The following is a 23,572-nucleotide window of genomic DNA, read 5'->3' as shown; positions in this document are numbered from 1 at the left end:
TTGGTATAGTTGTACCGCCGACTTCGGAGGATGATGATTCGCCGACGGATGTAGTTTTTTTATTTTTAGGATTTTAAATTATGTACTTTTTTTATTTTTAGGATTTTAAATTATGTATTTTTTTCTATTTTTTAGGCTTTTTTTAAGTTGTAATATTTATTTTATTTTAATGAAGTGTGTTTTTATTAATTGAATTTGTTGGAATTAAAAATAAAAATAAAATTGAATGAATAGTTAAGAGATGGTTAAGAGATGGAGGGTTGCAGGTGGTGTCTCTTAGTTAAGAGATGAGATGAAAAGTACAGTGAGCCCCATGAATACTTAAGAGATGAGACGGTTAAGAGACGGATAAGAGATAGCGTTGCGTATAGCCTTAGTTGAGATGGGGGTAAGTAGAAAAGTGATAAAGTAGAGAAGAAAAATTAATTATATCTTGCCTTGTGTCAAAGAAGATAATTATGTAAATCCACTAGAATATTGACACGTGGCATTAGCTTTCGCTCTTGCCATTTGCCACAAAATTTGATATAGAAAAACACGCTCTCTTTTCACAATTCTTGCATTTCTACGCTTTTATCTCCATTTACTTTGTGTTTATTTTTATACAAATACTAATATGTATATAGGTTTGTGTTAAAATGACAACCCCTCTTAAAATAACACCGTGACACTGTTTATATAGCAATATTATAAACGCTACACAACAATATTACAAATACTACACAGCAATCTATAGATTGTTGTATAGTGTGTCGGATATTGTTGGACAAGAAATATTGCTGGTTAAAGATCAGCATATTGCTGACCGTCTTTTTCCAGATTTTTTTTTGCCACGTGGCAGCTTATTATTCGTCCATGTGTACAAATGATTAGTTAGGAATGGTGGTATGATGTTATTTTAAGGGGTGGTGGCACCCTAACATGCCCCTATGCATATATAGGAACCTAGATATACATAATATTTATTACACTTTCAAATTTGAATAAATTAGAATTTTATAACTTTTACTTGTTGAATTGAGAATTTGTTAACTTAAAATTTAAAGGACAATTTAGTGGAAAAATCACAAAATTTTAATAATGTATGGTCATTAATGCAATTTTTAAATATAGTTAGATTACTATCATAACTTTGATATTTTTTTAATTGTCTCTTCTATCTTAGATTTGAGGAAAATTAAATTTGATATGACAAACGAAAAACACAATTATTTGAAGACTATGTCTTTAATTTGATAATTTAAAAATAATGTTATTTAATACACATAGAGTCATCACATTAAGACCCATATGATTCCAAATTCTCACCATAAGATAATTGATAAAAACATCAAAGCTATATATAATCGAAGAATCGATTGTTTTTGGAAATTACAAGATTACCGATATATCGACTAAGTTTATTATTTTTGTGACAATTTGCACTAATTTGAGAATTACTAGTAGTAGTGCCATTTATGTAAATTGATGGAATAAGCAAAATTATACAAAATGATGATGTAATAAACATTGGCTCCCAAAAATCTGATGAAGAAATAAGTTCAAATTTATAACTCGGTCTCATTTAAATAATATTGGATAGAGGACTATGTTTTACTTTACTTACTACTACTAATCAATTGATAATATATTTTAGAGGTTATACAATTTTTACGTTCAGAAAGGTGCAAGATTATATTTTTGTACTTAATTAATTAAAATAGTAGTATGATTTCAGGCTCTGGATATCTAACTGTACTACTACTAATTAATTGTTTGCACGTCACGACAAAACATATTTAAAAACTTAAATGCTCCACACGAAACATATTAAGGCATTAATGATTTTACAAAATCTAAATCCTTAACAATATGTATAATTACGTATTTACACAATATGTTACATTAATCACTCCATTAAGATAACATATGATAACGTCGTTAATTTGAGTAATTACTTGAATAACTAACTTTTACCCAACTAACCAACTATTATTGAATTTTGCTATTTGGAAATCATTGATATTTCACCAAAGCAAATTTTCAAACATGATTAGTTCAAGAATTTCAGTTACAAATGAATTGGAAATTTAACCGGCCCGATTATTAAGTATTTCAATTTGATTCAAAATCGACTATTTTTGACCAATTTTATTTACAGTTTGTTTCAATTTTTCCAATTAGGCCACACCCGTGACGCAACAACAAATGAGATAGAACCGTATTAATTGGTGATAAGGTATGGTCTCATCACATTATACGAGATACACCGTTGACTAGCAAGGAGAATATTAAACGGTGGTACACCATTGACTAATAAAGATAATAGTAGAAAATTACACAAATAGCCAGCAAGGTGTACTTACAAAAATTACTGTAATTCAGAATTGAAATCATGTAAATTAATTAATTTGAAGTAATCTCCCAAATTTGAGTGATTTGATTTCATGAATAATAATTTGGATAATAAGAAAGTGGCGGGTGTAGGAAGAGTGCGTCGTAGATGATAAGAACCCTGACAATAAATTCGCATAATGAGTTTTGATCCTAACAAGAGACATTAATAAAAGTAATATTTTAAAAATAGTAGGAGTATATAATTTTGTAGAGAGAAAAAATGAAAAAAATCTAATTATATTTGTGTTCATTTTTCTTCTTGGTTTCCTGCAATTTCAATCGCTCTTCAAATTCTCCATATAATCCGATCTCCAATTTCCTTCTTCTCTCTCTCACAACTTTCCCCCCTTTTTTCTCTGTTGAATTTCTCCTTAAATTCTGTGCCACAATTTTCTGTGCTCGAGAGCGCGCGGAGGAGATCAGGATCTCCGCCGTGAGCTCGCCGGAACGTGACGTCATCTCCGGCCAGAAGCGGAGGCAAAGCGAGCAGGAAAACGCCGAGACAGAGGGAGAATTCATATGTAAAATATTTTATGCAGAGATTATTCAAACAAGAGAGAGAAAGAGAGAGAGCATAGATGATGATACATGTGGTTAACGTGCAATGTAGGGAAAACAGCAAAGGAAAAATATGAAGAGAGAGAAAGGCATCGAGGAAGCGTTGGAGGAGGTTGTTTGCACGGCACAGATACCTAGATCTCTTCTTCAATCTCCCTTACCCTTGCCTTTTGCCGCAATTTATTCCGTTTCATTGTCATTCTTAAATTCCGAGATGATTTTCCCTTCTTAAAATCCCTTCTGCTCGTTTCTGTGTTTTATCTGATTTTTTTCCTGAGAAATGATGCTGTAATTTTACAGGTGACCTTTGTTGAATTTTATTTTTTCCTTGACTTTTTTGAAAAAAAATTGAGCTGGCTTTCGTTTGATCTAAAGAGGAAATTGTTGTTTTTAGACCAAAGGTTGTAAATTTTGTTTTCTGCGGCTCTGTACTGTGTGATCCGGTGTTGAATTTTGGTTTAATCACCTGAATTTTGATTTCTGAGGGGATTGTTGTTTGAATTTTTGCCGACTTCTGCCTTTTTTCGATCTGCTCAATTCGAGAATTCTATTTGGTGATGGAGTTTTGTCGAGTGAAATTTTTCATGTGAAAATTTTGAGCTGTTGTGTGGTAAAAATTTATTACCATTTAAGCAGCGAGATCTTAAATGCAGCTGTTTATCATGTGAATTTTGTTGAATTATAGGTGTACTTGCACAATTTTTTGGCTACCTATTAATCAAACTGAAAATAATGAAATGAAACCGCTCTACTTTTAACTTAGAATTTGATTAGCTAGACACTTATTTCGTGTTGGACTTCAACCACAAAATTATTTGTCTTTGTTTGTGGTTTCTCATGCGTCTGGTTTTCCATTTTCTTTTCGTCAGGATGTTTACATTTTACCAATTGTCCGTGCAGGTTCTGTCTGAAGCTGTATCTTCTTAACTTCCACAAGAATTGACGTTTTTGTGATTGGTGGAAGCTAAGGGGTAATTTTATTTTTAAGGATCAACCAAGCTATCTAAAATGATGAACTCTCGGGGTTTTTCTCCTTCGTCCTTCTTTTCAGAGGAGGTGCGCTTGTCTGATGAGGTATTGATTGCACATACAATGCTTTATATGCTATTTTGAGAGAATTTCACAGTTGGGGGTGAATAAGAGGTCTATAATTGGCTGTAAACATTGCGGTACTGGTACCTTGGGTCTTCAGAAAAATATCGTGCATGGGTTAGCTTGCTCTGGAGAAATTGATTACGTATTATTTCTTGCTTCTTTAATTTGCAGAAACAGGTTGGTATGAAGAAGATGGACCAAATGAGTGATTATGCAGGTGAGTGTTCATAATATTTATAATTGGCTGTTGCTTTTCTAAATAACCTGGCCCAGCATGATAAGAGTTATAGGAAGGTTCATGTTTCTTGCAAGTTTTACGATCCAGTACTGATATTCATCTTATAAAGTGGAAAATTGAATAGAAGAAAGTAACTTGGGGGGAAATGCTATGCAGATCACTTTTGTTCTCTTGACTGCTGTAGCTATCTCTTCCTGGTCACAGGCATTTTTTAGTACTTATATGAAATCTCCTCGTTAAAAGATTGGTATTGGCATTTTTTTGTATACATGCGGTTAAGCCATCACTTCACTAACTTAGAAGGTAAAGTGTATTACCTATAGTGAGTCTGATATGGTTCTATATGTACGGAAATTCAAAGACATGCATGCTTGTGCTATATCCAATTATCCATTTAATTTCTGTTCAAGGTATGTATGTTTGCGCTAGTTTGAATTGAGCGAGCTATTGAGAAATTGAAACTAACTAGCAGGGTGTAAGTATATCACTTCATGAGTATAGTAGATAGGTTCTAACACTCCTTATTTTTTTGTTCCCTTTTAATCAATGTACATGACCTATGCTTTTGTGGTTGGGATGAAAAGCACATGTATCCTTAGTAACTGTAAAATTTCGGAAATGGTTACGTACTTGTAATGCTTGTCTTGATGTTGTTATTTGTATCATATAGCCACAGGTGTTGGTGAGGTCTTTTGAACCTTATTTGTACTCTATTCAGGTTTTAAACTAGATGGGATTTTAAGGCCTGAAGGTGTTGCTTCATCGCCACATGAAAATGGAATCCCATTCAATTCACATATGGGGAATGGTTTTGCTCTTCCTGACTATTATCTCACTCGTGGTCGTAATGTTAACCTTCCATTTGGAAAGCATCTTGTTGGAGCAGATAGAGCAGTCAGCCGCTCCTTGCCTAGCGCTGTTGATCATGATCTGGGTTCTAGAACTAATTCGAACATAGAGCCTGTGCCATATTGTTTTGATGGAGATAACATAAACCTCACGGGTGCTCAGTACGAAAATGGCCTTTTTTCAAGTTCTATGTCGGATTTATTTAGTAGAAACTGTAAGTGCTCTCTTTTCTCATAGTTTATTGATCTGTCTATTAAATATCCAAACACCTGCCAGATTAATCATAAGAACCTTGAATCCGTTGTTATCCTGCAGTAAAATTGTCATCTAACAATGGTCAATATGGTCACTCCTTTGCTACTGCTGCCTCCCATTATGAGGAAGAGGAAGTTTTTGAATCACTGGAAGAACTTGAGGCTCAAACTATTGGTAATCTTTTACCAGATGATGACGACTTGCTTTCTGGTGTGACTGATGGGTTTGGCAGTTTTAAGAGAACTAATAATGTGGAAGATGTGGAAGATCTAGACCTGTTTAGCAGTGTTGGTGGATTGGAACTTGGAGATGATAGCTTCTTGCAAAGAAATACTGAACTTTCTGATTTAAATTCTATCAATCAGCTGGGAATATCTCTGGGCTCGAACGGTGGGGAACACCCGTTTGGGGAGCATCCTTCTAGGACACTTTTTGTAAGAAATATAAATAGCAACGTTGAAGACTCTGAATTGAGAACACTTTTTGAGGTAAGCAGTATTACCTTTCACTGTTTCAAATTGTGTTTCAAGAATTTTTCAGGTTGTTTCCTTACTGGTGAATTCTCCTTGTCACACTGTAATTGCAGCAATACGGAGATATCCGCACTCTGTATACGGCATGCAAGCATAGGGGGTTTGTTATGATCTCATATTATGATATAAGAGCAGCCTGCAATGCAATGAAAGCTCTTCAGAATAAGCCATTGAGGCGTCGGAAACTTGATATACATTTCTCAATTCCTAAGGTGGTTTCCTGCAAATTTCCAACCCTACTTTGGTCCTGTTATGTAAAATTCTGATAAAAATGTGCTAAAGTGTTGTCTTGCTATATATGTGTTCCAGGATAATCCATCAGAAAAGGATGTAAACCAGGGTACTGTTGTGATTTTCAACCTTGATTCTTCTGTTTCAAATGATGAACTCCGTGAAATATTTGGTGTCTATGGTGAAATCAAGGAGGTAAAGCTTGAACACAGCTTAGTTGAATAATATCTAGTTTTCATTTGTATTGAGCATTAACTATTTTCTGCTTGCAGATTCGTGATTCTCTGGGCATGTCTTATCATAAATATGTAGAGTTCTATGATGTCAGAGCTGCAGAATCTGCACTTCGTGCGTTGAACCGGAGTGACATTGCTGGAAAGCAGATTAAGCTTGAACGAGGTCGGCTTGATGGCTCCCAAAGGTGCATTACTTCGAAATCCCATTATATCTTTCCACTGTTACATCCATAACCTTCATGTGCTCCCTTGACCAACTTCCATTGTGAAACTAGTCTTACAAAAAGGGGAGTAACTTTTATCTTCTAATCAATTTTTTAATATGTGTTTAGTTTGCGAATCCAATTTGCTGGACTAACAGCTTAATGTGTCCAATGAATAGATTCATGCAGCCTATTTCTTCTGAACTGGAGCAGGAAGAATCTGGTTTTCTGTTTCAGCATAGCCCTTCGAATAACTTATCAAGTGGATTTTCTGGTAATTTTATTTCTCAATTTTGGGTTCTGCTGTGTTTTGCATCCACTGACAATGCATGACATGGTCATAATTATATTCACAATAGCAGGATCACTTTCGCTTGGGGGGACATTGTCCGGTACAGATAATGGAATTCATGGTCATCTCTCGACAAATGGAGGTCATATGGGATCTCTCCTGGATAATGTGCTGCAACATGGCGTATCATCTAGTGTGCCTAACAGCTTACCATCTCTAATAAGAGTTGAATCTGGAAATCAATCCAATATCGCTGAATCTGGCCATCAACGGAACCACCCGAAATTTGAGCTCCAGAGCCAGTCAAATCTCCATCCGCATTCTCTTCCTGAATATCATGATGGTTTAGCAGATGGGCCTCTCTTCGGTTCTCCAAGTGATATGGCTGCAAATGTTAATTCTCGGCCTCCAGAAATAATTGATGGCCAGCAGTTCCGCAGAATTAGCTCCAACGGACAGTCGATCGAGTTAAATGAAGGTAACAATGACTGAATTTTGCTTTCCCTTTTCTTTAAAATGCATCTTATTTTTAATTCAGTTGTGCTAATTGTAGACTGTGATCTCACATTCTTTTCAGTTTTTGGTTCCGCTGGAAACGGGAGTTGTCCTCCTCCTGGGCGTCATTACATGTGGGGTAATTCCCATCATCCACAACAACCTCAGGCTGTTTTATGGCCCAACTCACCATCATATGTCAATGGTATTGGTGCTGCTCATCCTTCACAGATGCATGCTGTACCTCGAGCACCATCTCATATGATGAATCCACTTCTATCTATAAATAGCCATCATGTTGGATCAGCACCTTCTGTCAATCCTTCTCCATGGGATAGGCGGAATGCCTTTGCAGGGGAGTCGCCTGATGCTACTTCTGTTTTCCACCCCGGTTCGCTAGGGAACATGAGAATTTCTGGTAATTCCCCACATCCACTGGACTTTGTCCCTCATAATTTCTTTCCACGCCCTGGTGGAAATTGTATGGATATGCAAATGTCTTCCAAGAATATCGGACTACATCCCCATCACCAGAGGGGCATGATTTTTCCTACAAGAGGCCAAATGCTTCCTATGATGAGTTCATTTGATTCTCCTAATGAACGAACTAGAACCCGAAGAAATGACTGCAATTCAAGTCAACCTGACAACAAAAAGCAGTTTGAGCTTGATTTAGAGCGAATTGCACATGGAGATGATAAACGGACCACACTTATGATAAAGAACATTCCTAACAAGTAAGTAGTTGTCCAGCAATTTCTGGAGTTCCCCTTATTCATATAAAAGCTGTAACTGCTATACGAATGGTGCTGTGAGTTTTACTCTGCCAAATCCGCTATATTGATCATGGACATTGTTCATAGCTATTATCTTAGTTGCTTGAGTTTTTCTTTTTTTCTGAACACCTAAAATAACTATACTTATTTGACTGTATCACAGGTACACGTCAAAGATGCTTCTTGCTGCAATTGATGAACGTCACAGAGGAACTTATGATTTCATCTACTTACCTATTGATTTTAAGGCAAGTTTGATTCTACTTTGTAACTTATTTTCCTTTTTCTGGATGACAGTTTCTTGATACTTCATGTTTCTTTTTCTTGCAGAACAAATGCAATGTAGGTTATGCCTTCATAAACATGACTGATCCTAAACTTATAGTGCATTTTTATCAGGTATACCTGAGATTCCTCGTTCGTACACTAGATTGCTGGTATTAAATTCACCACACTAAGCCAGCTCCTTTCTGTTTTTCTCAGTCTTTTAATGGAAAGAAATGGGAGAAATTTAATAGTGAAAAAGTTGCATCTTTAGCATATGCTCGGATCCAGGGGAAGGCTGCCCTCATTGCACACTTCCAGAATTCAAGCTTGATGAACGAAGACAAAAGATGTCGTCCTATACTTTTCCATACAGACGGTCCAAATGCAGGCGATCAGGTACGTTACTCCCTGATCCATGCTTTTGCTGAATGAGTTTTGAAGGATGAGCGTCTTTCTTTTCTGAAAGATGTATATGTTTGCCTATTGTCAATGCAGGTCCCATTCCCAATGGGTCCCAACATTCGACCAAGGCCTGGAAAAACCCGAACCAGCACCTCCGATGACAACAATCAAGACTTCCCATCAAACTCTCTAAACGGGGAGGACTATTACAACGGAGAATCATCTTCTGGTTCGGGCAAAGATTCAGACTGAGTTTTGCGACACAACTAACCTCGTAGAAACTGAACAAACGCAGGCTAGTGATTGTACCGGAAATTTTGCTACTGTACATTAAAGTTTGGTATGGTTAAGAAGAAAGAGCAGAGGGTAGAAATTGACAATTTGCCTGACCAAAGGAGCAACATCATGGAGCTTCGAAATTTTGAATATCGACATTTTGAGGAGTTTGATTATGTTGTGTGTTTGTATAGAGAGAGAGCATGCAAAATATGGTGTATGGAGACCATTCTCTTATTTTGCTCTTGGCACTTTTTGTTTGGCCCCTCTTTCATCTTCTCTTGTTTTTTGGGCAATTTGCTAAGAGAAGTCAAGTAACAAACTACTAGAAAAAATTTTGTTGTGTCATTCATGGATGGATTGCATCATTTTCTTTTTTCTGACTATATGTAATTTTCACTTCTATATCCACTCATTTCATTTCTACCTTTGTCACTACTTTTCTCTTGCATTTTATTAATGTTATGGTACATATTCCTTTTGGTTTGCTTATGCTTCATCTTTTATTCTATATTGTGTAACAAGTATATCCAATAAAAGATAATATCCTTCATTTCTAATCAATAAATATTAGTAAAATATCATCAAGAAATATGACAAAGTTTGCCACTTGATTAGTATAGTAAGTAACAAAAGCTGAAAGAGGGGCATGAGTTTCTAATGTTTTCCTGATTCATTAAAGTCTAAAATATCATCACCACTTCGCTTAATGTCTAAAAAGTCATCATGAAGAAAACATCATCCCACCAAATTCCATTATTACCAGCCACCTTATTGGCACTGGTAAGAACAAGTTATTTTGGGTACAGAATGTCATAGTGACCGGGCCGGTACAGCAAGGTAATGAACGGTTCAAGCGCCACGACACCACCGGTATTAGCATCAGTGACCTCTTGTGCAGCAGGACTGAAGTCGTGATGGTTCACGCTCACGCTACCTTTATCATCATGACTGCGATCAAGATAGACTATGCGGATTGGCACGCCCAGTGCATCTGACAATGCGGTAATGTGGACATGATCACTCTCTTCGCCCATTGGCTCCACCGATGATTTGCAGAACTGCACCGAATGAGGAATATAAGCAATAAGAGATTTAGCTCAAAAACTAGACGGTTTAGAGAGATGCACAAACAAATAACCAATGTCCTTTGTGAAGCCTATTTCAACGTTCTAAAACAAGTTTCTTTGCCTATATGTATTCACAGTTTGATACAAGGTCTATATCATAAAAGCACATCTGAAGTCAGGCTGCTTGAACTGAAATGATGATGAGTCTCATGATCAAATAGGTATAATGTTGCAGATGCGACGGTAAAGCTTGCACACGAAAATATACGAATGTTACATAGAACCAACCTGCTCCACTGAGGTATTACTTAATCCTTGAATAAATGGTTCATAGAACTCCAAACGCTTCCTTATTTCACCAGATGTAATAAATCTAAAGAACATCACAACTAGCAAAGACAAATAGTCAGTTTTTAATTAAGGAAATGGTAAGCAGCCAAATTATATATGTATGTCTTGATACCATTGCAACATTCGATAAGTGCTACTCACCATAGTCAGATACTGACTGATCTCTACTTCTCTGTACAAGTTCCTCATGGCTGTAACAAAAAGACAAATATTAGGCACTGAAGGAAAGTTGAAAGCGGGTTGTAGCATAGGAATCAAAATCACAATTAAGCAATAAATCCTTTGAACCTTATGCAAGCTTCTTTCCCTGAAAGAACACTTTCAAGTTGCTCAAGGAACAGCTGAAAATAAGTAGATAGATTCAGGAAGTTAATCTTCAAAATGTTAACTGGTTAGTTAAAATAATCGGTTTCCCCTCCCCCCAAAAAAATTAAGTTTCCACATTACTATTTGCAAGCTTTGTCTATATGTGTGAATTGAGTACCTGAGATCAACGCTGGTTAGGCACTTGAGAAAACTTTTAAGAATTGCAAACCGGGCACCCGAATAAAGAAATAGTTGAGCTACTCATTTTTAGCATTAATGTGCATCTCTTAAGATTTTTGTCCCATATAAAAGAGTACATGAAAAAGACATGGACCTATCATGCATTGGGAGATTAATTTATATGAGTACGAAGGCAACGTATAAAACTATAAAAAATAACTCATTAAGTACCGAAAAAAAGTCTTCGAAAGTAAATTCTGCATAGCCCAAGCTGAGAAGTGTCTTCCTGCATTGCTCCACATTGACCGTGATGCGGTCGATTTCTGCACGGTCTTGTGATTGCAGAATATGCTCCTAAATTTGTTGGATAAATGTTTCAGTAGATTAAAACACCAATTCTAACTGAACAGTAAGATTATGTGAAAGTAGTACAACCAAACATACCAGGTAGGCAAACATGAAGCTACGGAAGAAGCAATTCCCATCTCCCCTTGTTCGCCTGATGGCAGCATATTGTTCAGTTAGAACCTGCAGAGATTGAAACGATTACAAGCACTCCAAGAAGCATGTAACAGAAAAATGCCTACCAATTGAGCGGACCTTAATTTTCTCCAACAAAATTGGGTTTCCTGACTTGTATTCCTCTGCCAAAGATGAGAGAGGCTCCTGGAATTTCACATCCAAAAGTCATTTACTATGGATTAATAAGAAGCTATGAGTAATATTATCACCTAATATATGGTTTATATAAGCTGAAGCAAATAAGCTTAGTATGTAAAATCAATACTCTATTTCTCATAAGCGATATTGATTTCCAAATAAACTTGACAAACAAGAATGACTTACAAAAAGTTCCTGCAAAATGTATAAACAATCAAATAGTTATACACACATCTTGATCGGACCAAAAAGGTAACTGCTTCCTGTGATTCCTAAACATTCCCAATCCCATAATCCACCAAAACCAGTATTGGAATATCAATTAAGGCATTCGGAATAGTCTAAATAAAAATAGAACAAATAAGAAGCTTCACTCAACCAGTGTAAGATATATGCTATCAGAGATCTAATATATAATTATATCATATCCAGAAAAATAAAATTCTAGGAATTATTGGTTTCCTTGCCTTGTCACCAACAAATGGTATTTTCCCAGCTTCCTCTGCCTGTATGGCAGAATGCTGCTGCATAACTTCATCATCCCTATAATTCGCCCAGTCATTGACCTCAGAGGCTGGTAGTGATGTTATGGTCTCCGTTTCAGGCTCCGCAGGTTGCCCATCTTGATTCTGCATCTTTACTTCAGTGCTTGAGAAATTTTCCGTCCTCAACAATTCAGATATGAATACTGTAGCAGTTTATGTCCAGAAAACAGCCTGTACCCCTGAAACATAGATACCATTGTCCTGTTTTAAGAACTATCACAAGTACAGCAAATGCAAATATGACAGATAAAACGGTTCAATACTAATTGCAGAATAACCCATTTCTCTCTACTACAACTACCAACCAGGTACTGTAATTGATAAGAATAGCACAATGTGCTCGTCAAGTATCCGATATTAATAATTAATATAGTTAGATGGTCATCAGATAAGTCAAATCCCGTATACTAGATCGATATGATTGTCTTAAACCATCGTGTATACCCTAACCAAAGACTCCATAAATGGAAAAAAGATTGCAGAACAAACATTGACATATTACAAGAGGATGTAGTCATGTGTACTAAACTGATAATCAAGAAGTAGAACTCTGCATCTTAGTTTTGAAAATAAAATGTCACTTGTCTAACAACTTGACTAACCATTTCCCCCAAACTGCAAAAAAATGGGCTAAAGACATAACAAAAACTCAAGAAAATAAGAAAACTACCTGCAAACATCACATGGTTCTTCTTCACGCTACAACACGAAATTCACAATAACTTATATCCTTTACCGCCATATTTGGTTAAATTCTAGAAAACCTATATCCCAATTCACCTAAATTCGACCAAATCACATTGAATGTCAATGTCGCGGCTAATAAAAACGAATTGAAACTAAATGAATCAATAAAAGAACAAGAGAAAATCTAAAAAAGCAAATAAAAACTCGAAAATGAAGTAGCGAGCAGATCAAGTATAAAACAACGTACAACGATAAATCTCGAGACAAAGACGGATTATACAAAAGAATTGCATCAATTAACAGTTTAATGCGAATAAAAAGGGAGCAATTAGGAGAGAGCGCACCGAATTGAAGCAGATGTTGAGAAGAAATGGATCGAGAAAGCTGATCTGCGTTGTTTCTGTCTCACTTGTGCAAACCGTAAAACAGAGTGATAACAGTTGAAGCTTTTACTTACTATTATTAATATTATTACTTTATCCAAACCTTGTAAAATATTATGGATAATTATAAAGACACCCCTCATATTTAATGTATTTGAGTTAGTGCCGCTATTGTATTTTAATTTGAAATGTCCACATTTTTGGATAAAAATGTATATATTCGACTTCATAATCTAAGTAAAGTGAGTAGTGAGGCATGGTTAAATTGAATTTGTTTGTTCTGCTTGAAGTCATATCGACACTTTTCGTTTTGGAACTATAATCATTTACTCCCAGTTAAATTGAAACTCACTTTCGTCTCTATTGGCTGAGTTTCATTTCTAAACTTATTTAGAACCGTAAGAAGTTGTTTAATCTAAAATAGCGTAATTGAAAAAATCATGAAAATCTGAAAAACTGTTCAAAAACATTGAAAAATGTTTAAAAAATGGTTTTCAAATAAAGATTAAACAATTGGTTTCTGATTCAAAATCAAAGCTATAAGTTTTGTCACGAAACTGAAACTGTTGATTTCGAATCCGATAATTTTGTAATTGGGCATCTAATATAATCCTTATAGGTGTGGTAATGATTTGACGACGACGAATCAATCCAAGAATGTATCGAGAATTTGGATAGAAATTGGATGAGTGATCTTCTTTTTTGATGTGCCTCTGCGACCTAATAAACAACTCTATTCTTAAATCCAGAAAGATGAATGTTCATCCAGTTTGAACGAATTCAAGAATGTACATGGTAGAACGACGCCACCAATTAGTGTGATTATTTTTTGATAAGGAAATGACTCATTCATGGATATATTGGTGTGTGTTCACGGATGATACAAGAATTGTAGTAGTAGTATTATAGTACAAGAAATTCCAATAAGCCATGAAATCAATTTTAAATTTTGAATCATGATCATTAAAAATAAAAAAAAACAATATAAATATTAATTAATTCAGTTGGTTATGCTTCAGATTCAAACATAAATTTTTTGGGGTTGAAATCGAATAGAATACAGAAATAAATGAAGTTGAACCCCAATTAAAATCTGTTAATCCATAAAATAAAATTAAAATTGGCTGATATAGGAATCGGCCTGCAACAAAATTTTCATAATGGGCTTAATTAGCTGAAGCAAAATTGATGAAAATGTATTGTTTCAACATGAAGCCCAATTTCATCATTTCGAAAAGTGGAGGCCCATCAAGCTTTTGTCAAATTATGAGTTCATCTTTTATCAGTTTTTAAAAAAAAAATTATTTCGATTGATTCCCTTAATATTTGATGAAATTAGTAATAGATTTTGCAGGGTTTGGATAATTTATTTACAGATATCGCTAAACATGTGCCCCCGCACGATTTACAATTAATATACACTTAAAAAGAAAAGCTAATGTAAAACAAAGATTTAGTTTCTAATTAAAAGTTATCGACGAATTTCCGATGAAAAATCTAAAAAATAAAGTAAGGTTGTTCCCGGTGTAAGAAGACAGAATAAAAATGTATTCATGAGCTGAGTTGTATTAATCAACTCCACCTTAATTTTCCATTTTACTCAATGGTGCGACCCTTGTAAGATGTAGCAAGTGATTTAAATACACATATATAGACTCACCTGATGCAAATATATAATTATATGAATTTATAGTATAGATTTGAATAGGTTAATGTTGAAATTTTGGTCACTATCTTGTGCAGCTTTCTAGTTTGTACCACGACTTTAATTGCATTTGCAGTGGCACAAAAGTCAGCGACAAATTCTCAGCAAATTTGGCTTCTTTCAACAATTCAATTGACTTTATCTTCTCTTCTCGAATATAAAGACAATACTTTCTTCATTTGCTATAAATAAACACCCATGGATGTGGCATAGATTTTAACAAAAAATATTTGAAATATTGTAAAATATAAATAGAAATTGAGTCTCAACTTATAAGTTTAGAATAAATCTTTAATATTGTTCAACAATATATAATAAATCGTAGATATTCATGAAATTAGAGGGGCAATTTTAATTCTTCAATCAACATAGTCTCTGATTGATCTAACCGTATACGCTACAAACTTTCAATCAAAGTCATTTTTCATAGTTTGGCAGCTATACATCTATGCCATTTGACAAAAATAGTGAAATGTATATTCATGATATCTTGACATTTATTTCAAGTTCTTTTGTGTGCATATGAGAATTCTTGAACATTATTTTCGGTGTGCACTCAATAATTTATTTTAACTTGCAAAAAGAATTGGAAACATTGAATCATACCTTTTTTTGACTTAAATAATAAATTATCAAATTTCTTGTGGTACCATTGTTAAGAAAGATGATGACGTAATGCTCGTAGTAAAAGTTGGGAGTGATCGTTGGTGCATAAATATGAACAAGGAGCAGCTCCTAGGAAGTGAACCCTTGTGCATAGAACATAGACAATGAGCGACTCCTACTTATAAAGCGGATGCAGACACGAATAAATCAAAACACACCAAAAAGATTAGGATAATTATGAGAATATGTGGATATAAGACTACAGTCTTCATATATTCGAGAAGAGATTACCGGATTATATATGTGTTACCTATACTAAGAAGGAGTATCTTCCTTTTGGACATCTATCTTCTCATAACTCCAAGATTAAGTGTGCTTAGCATAAGACAATTATGACATGAGTGACATGTTGGGTAACTTCTTAGGGAGGTGTGAGATTTGTGTTGGTCTGTGTGGACAATCATTAGTATGAGAGCCAGATCGTTACAGATGACACATATCTTTATGCTCAATGAGCCGATTGCATGCTTCTTATTTATTAAAACTCATGACGTACGTGAGTGCATCAGTGCATGTATATTTGTGGTGTATATTACAAATATTTTGTTTTAAAAGAAAACTCAAACTATATTATACTCCATATATGAATGGTTTAATTGTTATTACATTCTAAATAACAAAAGAACGAACAACATGGTGGAAGAGGCTAGTGGTCATAGTCAAAGATATTGTTGTGATTCGTGCATGTGGAAAGATATATAGTAGCTGGGGAGAGCGCTCTCTCTCTCTCTCTCTAAACCTAAGAGTATCTTATTTTTGTAATAATAGGGATATATTAATGTCACATGCCAACACCATACCAACTACGACTTTAATTTCCTGTTTACAGATCCATCAACCTTGTCAAATAATTTTAGATTTTGGCTCTTTTCATAGACCAACCATTCTATACATATAAATCAGGGATGATCCAAGTAACTTTGTTATATAGCGTTATAATGTGATTCTTGAAAAGTAGAATAATAACGTCTCTATGACTCTATTTGGACTGTTATTAATGTTAACAAATTATAGGGTGGGCTAGTTAATATTTTTATATAGATAAAAAAATGAAAATCGTGAGATTAGACACATTGAACAAGATTGATGCGAACTCGAAAGCCAGAGGTAGTGTCAGCGACACTACCGACAGTGGGTAAGAGATGAAAAACGAAAGCCAAGTCCAACCCTTTGTTGATATCAACGATAAAGACCGAATTAAATGGAGTGTTAAGACCTCATGGTCGACAGTGGGGTCGATCGACCCTGACCCCACCTGGATCTACTAGTGATCTATGAAGACCTTAAGATATGTATGGTGTGGGGTATGATAACATGTGCAAGCTTAATGCAATTTGTTTGGTTTGATAGTGACAAAATCACATGCAAGAGTCATGCATCCTTAGAATCATATAAATTTCTTCAATTAAAAAAAATAAGAACTTAAATTCAAAATTTCCATTTTGGGTTAGTTTGAAATTCCAAATTTGACAAGCTGGAAATTCTTAGTTTTGACTCGAGTTGAAATCATGTATATAGATATTATTGTAGATGGTAGCTGCAAACATAAATTGTATACGCGTAATTAAATGTAAAAAAAATCATTAGAGTTTATTGTTCTCACATTCTCGCGTTAAGAAATCATTCTTTTTTGAAATGGCACGTGAACTACTTTCAACTATTTATAAATCTCAAATGATCTATAAGTTTCTAGTAATGATATTGTGCCCTTGAGAATAATAATGTATAAGTGGCTTAATATGAACATACTCTTTCATGAGGTGGAAAGTCCACTTAGATTCAAGATTCAACTCAAGAGTCATATTTGAATTAATTAAGCAGAAAATCAAGGGTGATAAATGCTTTACGTGGAACACTCATAATTGTATTTCAAATACATATAAATAATTATAAAAAAACAGCAAATTTTCAAATATAATACCTCTAAATAAGTCTTTGACTTCAAACTCTATAATTGAAGCTTCCCACATTAATTTAACTATGCTTGGAACTTGGAAGTTTCTTCTCAACAACACACATGTTGAACTAAATTAATGCAATTGAAGATTTTATTTTGACTTTTATACATAATGACGTTCATATATTCTTTATATTTGGCATTTGGTTTCAAAAAACATCATTAAAAATACATTACATTTTTGGGGGCGGATTTATTAAGTAAAATGGATTTACAACCTAAAGTTTTGTGTCCTAAATCGTTATTATTTTTTTAAAGTTTTCTAATGCAAACATTTGCGTCAATTTTGTGTCCTTAAAAGATTGTATACTAAGTTTTTTAAGCGTAGCGATGTAGGCCAAAGAATATGTTTCAAAATCCACATTCTACCATTTGAATTTGACCTAGAAATGATTTATCACGAATTGGTCCTTACTCATCTTCTTGTGAAGATGATATAATTAAATGCAATATTGCCTAATGGGGCTAGCTAGAGGTTTATTAGAAATCTTAGGCTTTGAAAATTATTTTTATTAAATTTTAAATTATTAGGATTTAAAAAAAGGACGGCCGCCGAAATATGATGGTGATGGTCGTGGATGGAATTATCAGCTTTTTCCGTGAGTTATTTAATTAGCATGGAAATATATATCATATAGTATATATTTAGATGAGTTGATTTTAATGACCAATTGACCATCAATCATTAAATAATAGATGACGGTGATAATTTCTAAAATTCTAAATATTTTTTTCAACAAATATCAAGTTCAATAAATCAAAGTATTTTGTTTAATTAAACGCTATCTTACATCAATTTCATCTTTAAGAAAGTTCAAGAAATTGGTGATGTCATTCTCAGAGGCAACCTAAATGTGATCGTAATGAATAATGATATTTACTTTCCCATGACTTTAATTAATCAAGTAAAAATATCCCAGAATAGTTATTTTGTGTCTTTTATTATTAAAGTTGATGATTTACTTTACCTTTTCATTTAACCCCAAATCTTTCATCACTCATCTCCTCTTTATTTTCCTTTTCAACTAATTATGTCCACCTTATTATAAAAGCATGTACCATAACTACAAGAAAATATAACCAATTTATTTATTTCCATAAATATGTATATCTATGGTGTAGATTGAATTTGCAGTGTGAACATATATACATTATATCAAGCAAAGCACCAGATGTGAAGCATGCATCTTGAAATCAAGACAAATGGCCAATCAAAGGTATCATATCATCAGAACTGAAAATCTTCCTACCTTAAAATTTTATCTCTTTATTTCCTCATTAGATCAGATCAGATCCATCCCCACCTTGTGTATATCTCTAATGTCATCTTCCTACATATTCCAACTAATCTACAAATACTTTTATCCCCAAATCTTTTTCTTTTCTCTTCTTTTCCTTTTTCTCTACTTTTTACTATTTTCCCTTAAACTCAGTCAAACTATAATAAATACTACTCCATCCGTCCCGGCTAAAATGACACATTTCTTAGCCGACACGAGATTTTATGAGCTATTATTTAATGTGTTTAATTGAAGAGATAAAGAGATAGAAAGAAAAATGAATATTTTAATAGGAGTGATAAAAAGTGGTTGAGTGTAATAATTGAAGAGAGAAAGTTTCCAAAATTGAAAATGTGTCATCTTATTTGGGATAAACTAAAAAAAAATGAGTCATCTTAAGTTTGGTCATTCCCGCAACTTAAAAAAAATGGACAATTATATAACTTGGAAAATTTTCCCAATTGTTATATGACAACACAATTCAGGTTTCTGAATTTATTTGACGAGACATGTAATATAAAAATGAGAGACATAACTGACTAGATGTATTAAACGAAATCGTTTAAGTATCCAAACGTTTTGTTCACGTACTATTTTCCATCAGCCGCATCATACATAATCTCCCCCTATATGTGATTGCGAGACGATTGAAAAAAATGTAAAAATTACTGATATAGTTGATCACTTTTTAAAGTTACCCGATTAACCAGAATAAGTATTTAACAATTTGTCATTTCTTTTACATACCCCCATTTTTTTTTAAAAAAAGAAGCCCACATGCCAATAAAAACCCTTCTTCCCAACCCTATTTCCTTCCCTTTCCTTCCGTCATCTCTCTCTCTCTCTCTCTCTTTCTCACACACACACACACACACACTTTCAGGTCGCAATCGCAATTCTCGCTCTTAAGTCCACAAAGCTGATCTTGACAGCAACATATGCATACAAAGAAACATACTTACATATCTATTTAGGAAAAAAACAGTTGGTGAAATATAAATTGTATGTAACAAAAAATAGAATACTTTTAGATCACTCACTAACTAAACAAGAAGATAGCAACCTAGCAAGGTGGATCGAAGGCATGGAAAGAGACCTCTTCCAACGGAAGCATCGCCGCCGCAAGGCGGCCAAGCCACCGCCGCCCCGAGCACTCAAGAAGCTCCTCAAGATCAAGGTAAATTATACTACTACTACTACTATGTGTGTGTGTGTGTGTGCATAATTCATAAACCATCTTCTTTATTCTTTTTTTGTTGTTAATTAAGGATTGAATAAATTAACCTTGATTAAATATGGTTGATGTTGAATTAATGTGTGGTTGACGTAGTTGTAAAGTTAATTAAGAGTTGAAAAAAGAGTTGTGGAAAAAAAGGCTTAGATTTTGTGCTTTTGGCTAAGTTCATTGTATGTTACTTTCCGTAAAGCACTATCTCTCTCTCTCTAACTTATTAGAATTGGGCAAAAGGGTTCTTTCCACACTGCCAAATTTGCCAAATTCTTGCTAGATTGAAGCCACGTCTCTTGAATTATTACATTGAAATGTGGAGATTTGATCTTCTCCTATGTTTGGTCAAAGATGTGAGTGAAAACCCTCTGCACCTACCAACGAGTTTGGCATGGGTATTGCTAGTCGTTTTCGTTTGTTCCAAACCCAATTTGTCTCCCATTTACTCCTTTACCAAATCCAACTTTCACTACTTGGATTAATATATTATTCATGCATGTTAGTCTTCTAGAAAGAAGTTGTTGATTTGTGATCATTATCCCCTCGTTAAGTAGTTGTTTCCTCAAGCGCATTTCGGTGTCGATCTATGCATATTATGGTTGCTTTGGTCTTCAAAGGCTAGAAGGTTTTCTTATTGATGATATCGATAGTGATGCTAGACGCCCGTGGTATTTTCTCATCATATTTTGGTTGCTTCGGGCGCCTATGGTTTTTTCTTATCATATTTTGGTTGCTTCGGGTGCCCGTGGTTTTTCTCGTCTTGGGTTTAGTGTATTCAAACCAATCGGTCATCAAAATTAGGGTTAACTTTTAAGTTATTAATGAGAAACTTTAGCCAAATTTTAGTTTCAAAATTCGCTTTTATAAATTAAAATATACATAGATTTATTCTGATTTTGCCACCAATCAAGATTTTGCTACTATCATAACTAAATATAAGTCATAAATCAACAAATGAAACTATTTAATTTAGCAAAAATACCATGCTGTTTTCACTGCCCAAAACATGGCGTCGTTTTGATTGATGTCCTATAGAGTGCCATCAAATTATGTTGGAACCAAAAACATGCTCGGTTGTAAATCAATAATTTGGTTGCAAAAGCAGAAGAAATTTATAATTAAGTACATTTACAACAAGTTTTAAAAGTCGGTATGCAAAACCAGAATTTGACGAAAATATAAGACCTAATTCGTTATGCAATCCCTTTACGAGTACGTATTTTGGTTCCTTCGTGCGCCCGCGGTTATATATATAGTATATATTTATTTATTTAAAAATCTAAATGAAGGAAGCGTGAAGAAGCACTACAGAGGAGTCCGGCAACGGCCATGGGGGAAATGGGCGGCCGAGATCCGCGACCCGAAGAAGGCGGCTCGGGTTTGGCTCGGGACCTTCGACACAGCTGAGGATGCCGCACTCGCATACGATGAAGCTGCGCTTCGGTTCAAGGGCGCCAAGGCCAAGCTCAACTTCCCCGAACGAGTCCAAACCGGTAGCTCCTCCGCCGCCGATCCATTGCTCCACAACACCTTTCCCGGCCTTCAGCAGTATGCGCAGCTACTCTGCAGCAATGACGCCGAGTTTCCTTATGCCACTTCAGCTCTTTATGGTTACTCCGCCGCCGCTGATTCCAGCTTGATTTCGCCGCCGCAGCAGCAAGATTTTCAGGCCAATTTTGACGGCGGTTTTCCTAGTTCGGATTTTGTCGACTATGCCAAGTATTATGATGATCCTAGTAACCCAAATTGCTGATTAATTAATTAGTTTGATGTTATGTGTTGATGAGGAGAAATAGGAGTTTGATTTAGTAGTTTTGGATTTCTCCATGATTGATTAGAATAAGAAGCAAAGGTTAATCAATTGTAATGACTTGTCATGGATTTGATCATTTCATCAATATATCCTTGCTTCTTTCTACTTAATCTAAATTTGAAACGACTCCTTTTTTGAATCGACAAATTACCGGAAAAATGTGAAATTCGGTCACATTCTGGTTTATACCACAATTTTGAGAGTCGGTGAAAAAAATCATGAAATTTGGATTTGTTCGGACAGCGAAAAAATCTGGTAATATACGTGGAATATATTGCTAATCTTTTTTATAGGAGTAGACGGCGTTGGTTAATTACTCATCGACTGTCGACAAGCATGTCTAATTTCCCGACTGCTATACCCGAAACAATTTAACAATAAAATTTGTCATGAGATAATTGTGATCCTGATTGTCTTACCAAGAGTACAATAATTTTAAAAAAATGTCACGAGATAATTGCAAATATATTCAATTACCATAATTTTTGTAGCTGGTGAGCATGATGTTCGAGCAATTTGCCCCTTTTTATCTTGTTTATATGTGGGGTGAGTAATATGACCTTGTTTTATTCAATTAATTTCATGTATATTCATTTGCGCATCTTATATTATAGGTAAATACTATATGAGTTGTATGGAATGATATTTATGTTAAAATCAACATGAAAGCTACAATTGAGAACATAATAAAATGTACACATCACACTTCTTTGGTGATAAGATGGATAGCTTGCATATTTATTGATGATATTATTCAAATAATTTGGTGCCACAAGATTTATGCGATTCATAGTCCACACACATAAACTAGGTAGGTCAATATCATTCCAACCTTTAATTTCTTCAAAAATCAAACCTATTCATGTCATATAATCATATGCTATTGACCTATTAGCATGTCTTAATCTTGACCTTCCATATATTGAAGAAAAAGATTATAACTCTTAGGACTAAGTATTATAATACTACGTGTTACCGAAAAAAGATGGAATAATAATTAGTTTGGTCGACATCTTATTTTATTATTTAATTATTTACTTTTCTTGAAGATATTGGTGTTGGACGGCTAAGGTTTTCCAAGTAGCATGCAAAAAGCATAAGAAAAAACAATCTTTGAATAATATGACTCTTAATTAGTTTCGTGAAAGAGAAAAAGGGGCCTACAAAAGTACTATTTTTGAACCATGCGTGAGTTTAATTCTGAAATAAATCATTTACATAACATTCCAAGTTGCATGGAATCATTCTCTTGTTTACTAGTGGAGTTCAATCATATATAGAATAATTTGTAATGGCCCCTCTTTCTCCCCATCCTCTTTATGCAATTTGAGTTGATACTTCCTCAAATCCCCAAAGTCTCATATTTATATATCCCCAATAATTATTGATTCCATTTGTATTAATTTGGGCAGTGGGTCACATATTCTACAAATTCATTCTACTAACAATTACTCCCTCCGTCTCCGATTAAGAGTCACACTTGCGTTTTTGCACTCGTTTTGTAAAAATGATAATAAATAGTTAAAGTCGATAAATAGTAAAATAAGAGAAAGAATAAGATAGAGAAGAGTCTCCTTTACATTATTCTCTCTCTTACTTTACTATTTTTCCACTTTAACTATTTATTATCATTTTTACAAAATGTGTGCAAAAACGCAA

The 23,572-nt window shown here is 34.4% G+C and overlaps 3 protein-coding genes across 7 annotated transcripts; 2 read left to right on the top strand and 1 right to left on the bottom strand.

Annotated features, from left to right (window-relative positions):
* The first annotated feature begins 2,593 nt into the window (after positions 1-2,593).
* On the top strand, positions 2,594-9,510 carry LOC125216251 (protein MEI2-like 4). Of its 4 annotated transcripts, none has more exons than XM_048117909.1 (16): positions 2,594-2,897; positions 2,987-3,046; positions 3,835-4,008; positions 4,201-4,246; positions 4,986-5,330; positions 5,432-5,859; positions 5,958-6,116; positions 6,214-6,330; positions 6,408-6,556; positions 6,754-6,848; positions 6,934-7,344; positions 7,444-8,098; positions 8,301-8,385; positions 8,468-8,536; positions 8,621-8,800; positions 8,900-9,510. In XM_048117909.1, the coding sequence occupies exons 3-16, from the start codon at positions 3,943-3,945 to the stop codon at positions 9,056-9,058; spliced, it is 2,964 nt and encodes a 987-aa protein (XP_047973866.1). In that variant the 5' UTR covers positions 2,594-2,897; positions 2,987-3,046; positions 3,835-3,942; the 3' UTR covers positions 9,059-9,510. The 4 variants fall into 4 exon arrangements, with proteins under 4 accessions (XP_047973866.1, XP_047973867.1, XP_047973868.1 ...); XM_048117910.1 differs by having other exon boundaries at positions 2,987-3,234; XM_048117911.1 differs by having other exon boundaries at positions 2,594-3,046; positions 6,937-7,344.
* Positions 9,511-9,674: 164 nt separating this feature from the next.
* On the bottom strand, positions 9,675-13,327 carry LOC125216256 (OVARIAN TUMOR DOMAIN-containing deubiquitinating enzyme 1-like). 2 transcript variants are annotated; one of them, XM_048117915.1, is made up of 10 exons: positions 13,226-13,315; positions 12,865-12,974; positions 12,117-12,373; positions 11,590-11,655; positions 11,434-11,517; positions 11,221-11,343; positions 10,792-10,844; positions 10,645-10,694; positions 10,441-10,541; positions 9,675-10,143 (listed from the first exon to the last, which is right to left on the bottom strand). In XM_048117915.1, the coding sequence occupies exons 3-10, from the start codon at positions 12,282-12,284 to the stop codon at positions 9,877-9,879; spliced, it is 912 nt and encodes a 303-aa protein (XP_047973872.1). In that variant the 5' UTR covers positions 12,285-12,373; positions 12,865-12,974; positions 13,226-13,315; the 3' UTR covers positions 9,675-9,876. The 2 variants fall into 2 exon arrangements, with proteins under 2 accessions (XP_047973872.1, XP_047973873.1); XM_048117916.1 differs by lacking the exon at positions 12,865-12,974 and having other exon boundaries at positions 13,226-13,327.
* Positions 13,328-19,956: 6,629 nt separating this feature from the next.
* Positions 19,957-22,023, top strand: LOC125209871 (ethylene-responsive transcription factor ERF113-like). Its single transcript, XM_048109448.1, has 3 exons — positions 19,957-20,049; positions 20,668-20,725; positions 21,390-22,023. The coding sequence occupies exons 1-3, from the start codon at positions 19,957-19,959 to the stop codon at positions 21,851-21,853; spliced, it is 615 nt and encodes a 204-aa protein (XP_047965405.1). The 3' UTR covers positions 21,854-22,023.
* The last annotated feature ends 1,549 nt before the right edge of the window (positions 22,024-23,572 follow it).

This window comes from Salvia hispanica, chromosome 3, assembly GCF_023119035.1.
Source record: "Salvia hispanica cultivar TCC Black 2014 chromosome 3, UniMelb_Shisp_WGS_1.0, whole genome shotgun sequence".
In the NCBI taxonomy this organism is placed as follows: Eukaryota; Viridiplantae; Streptophyta; class Magnoliopsida; order Lamiales; family Lamiaceae; genus Salvia; species Salvia hispanica.
The sequence above is the reverse complement of the archived record's forward strand: the minus strand, read 5'-3'. Positions and strand labels throughout refer to the sequence as shown.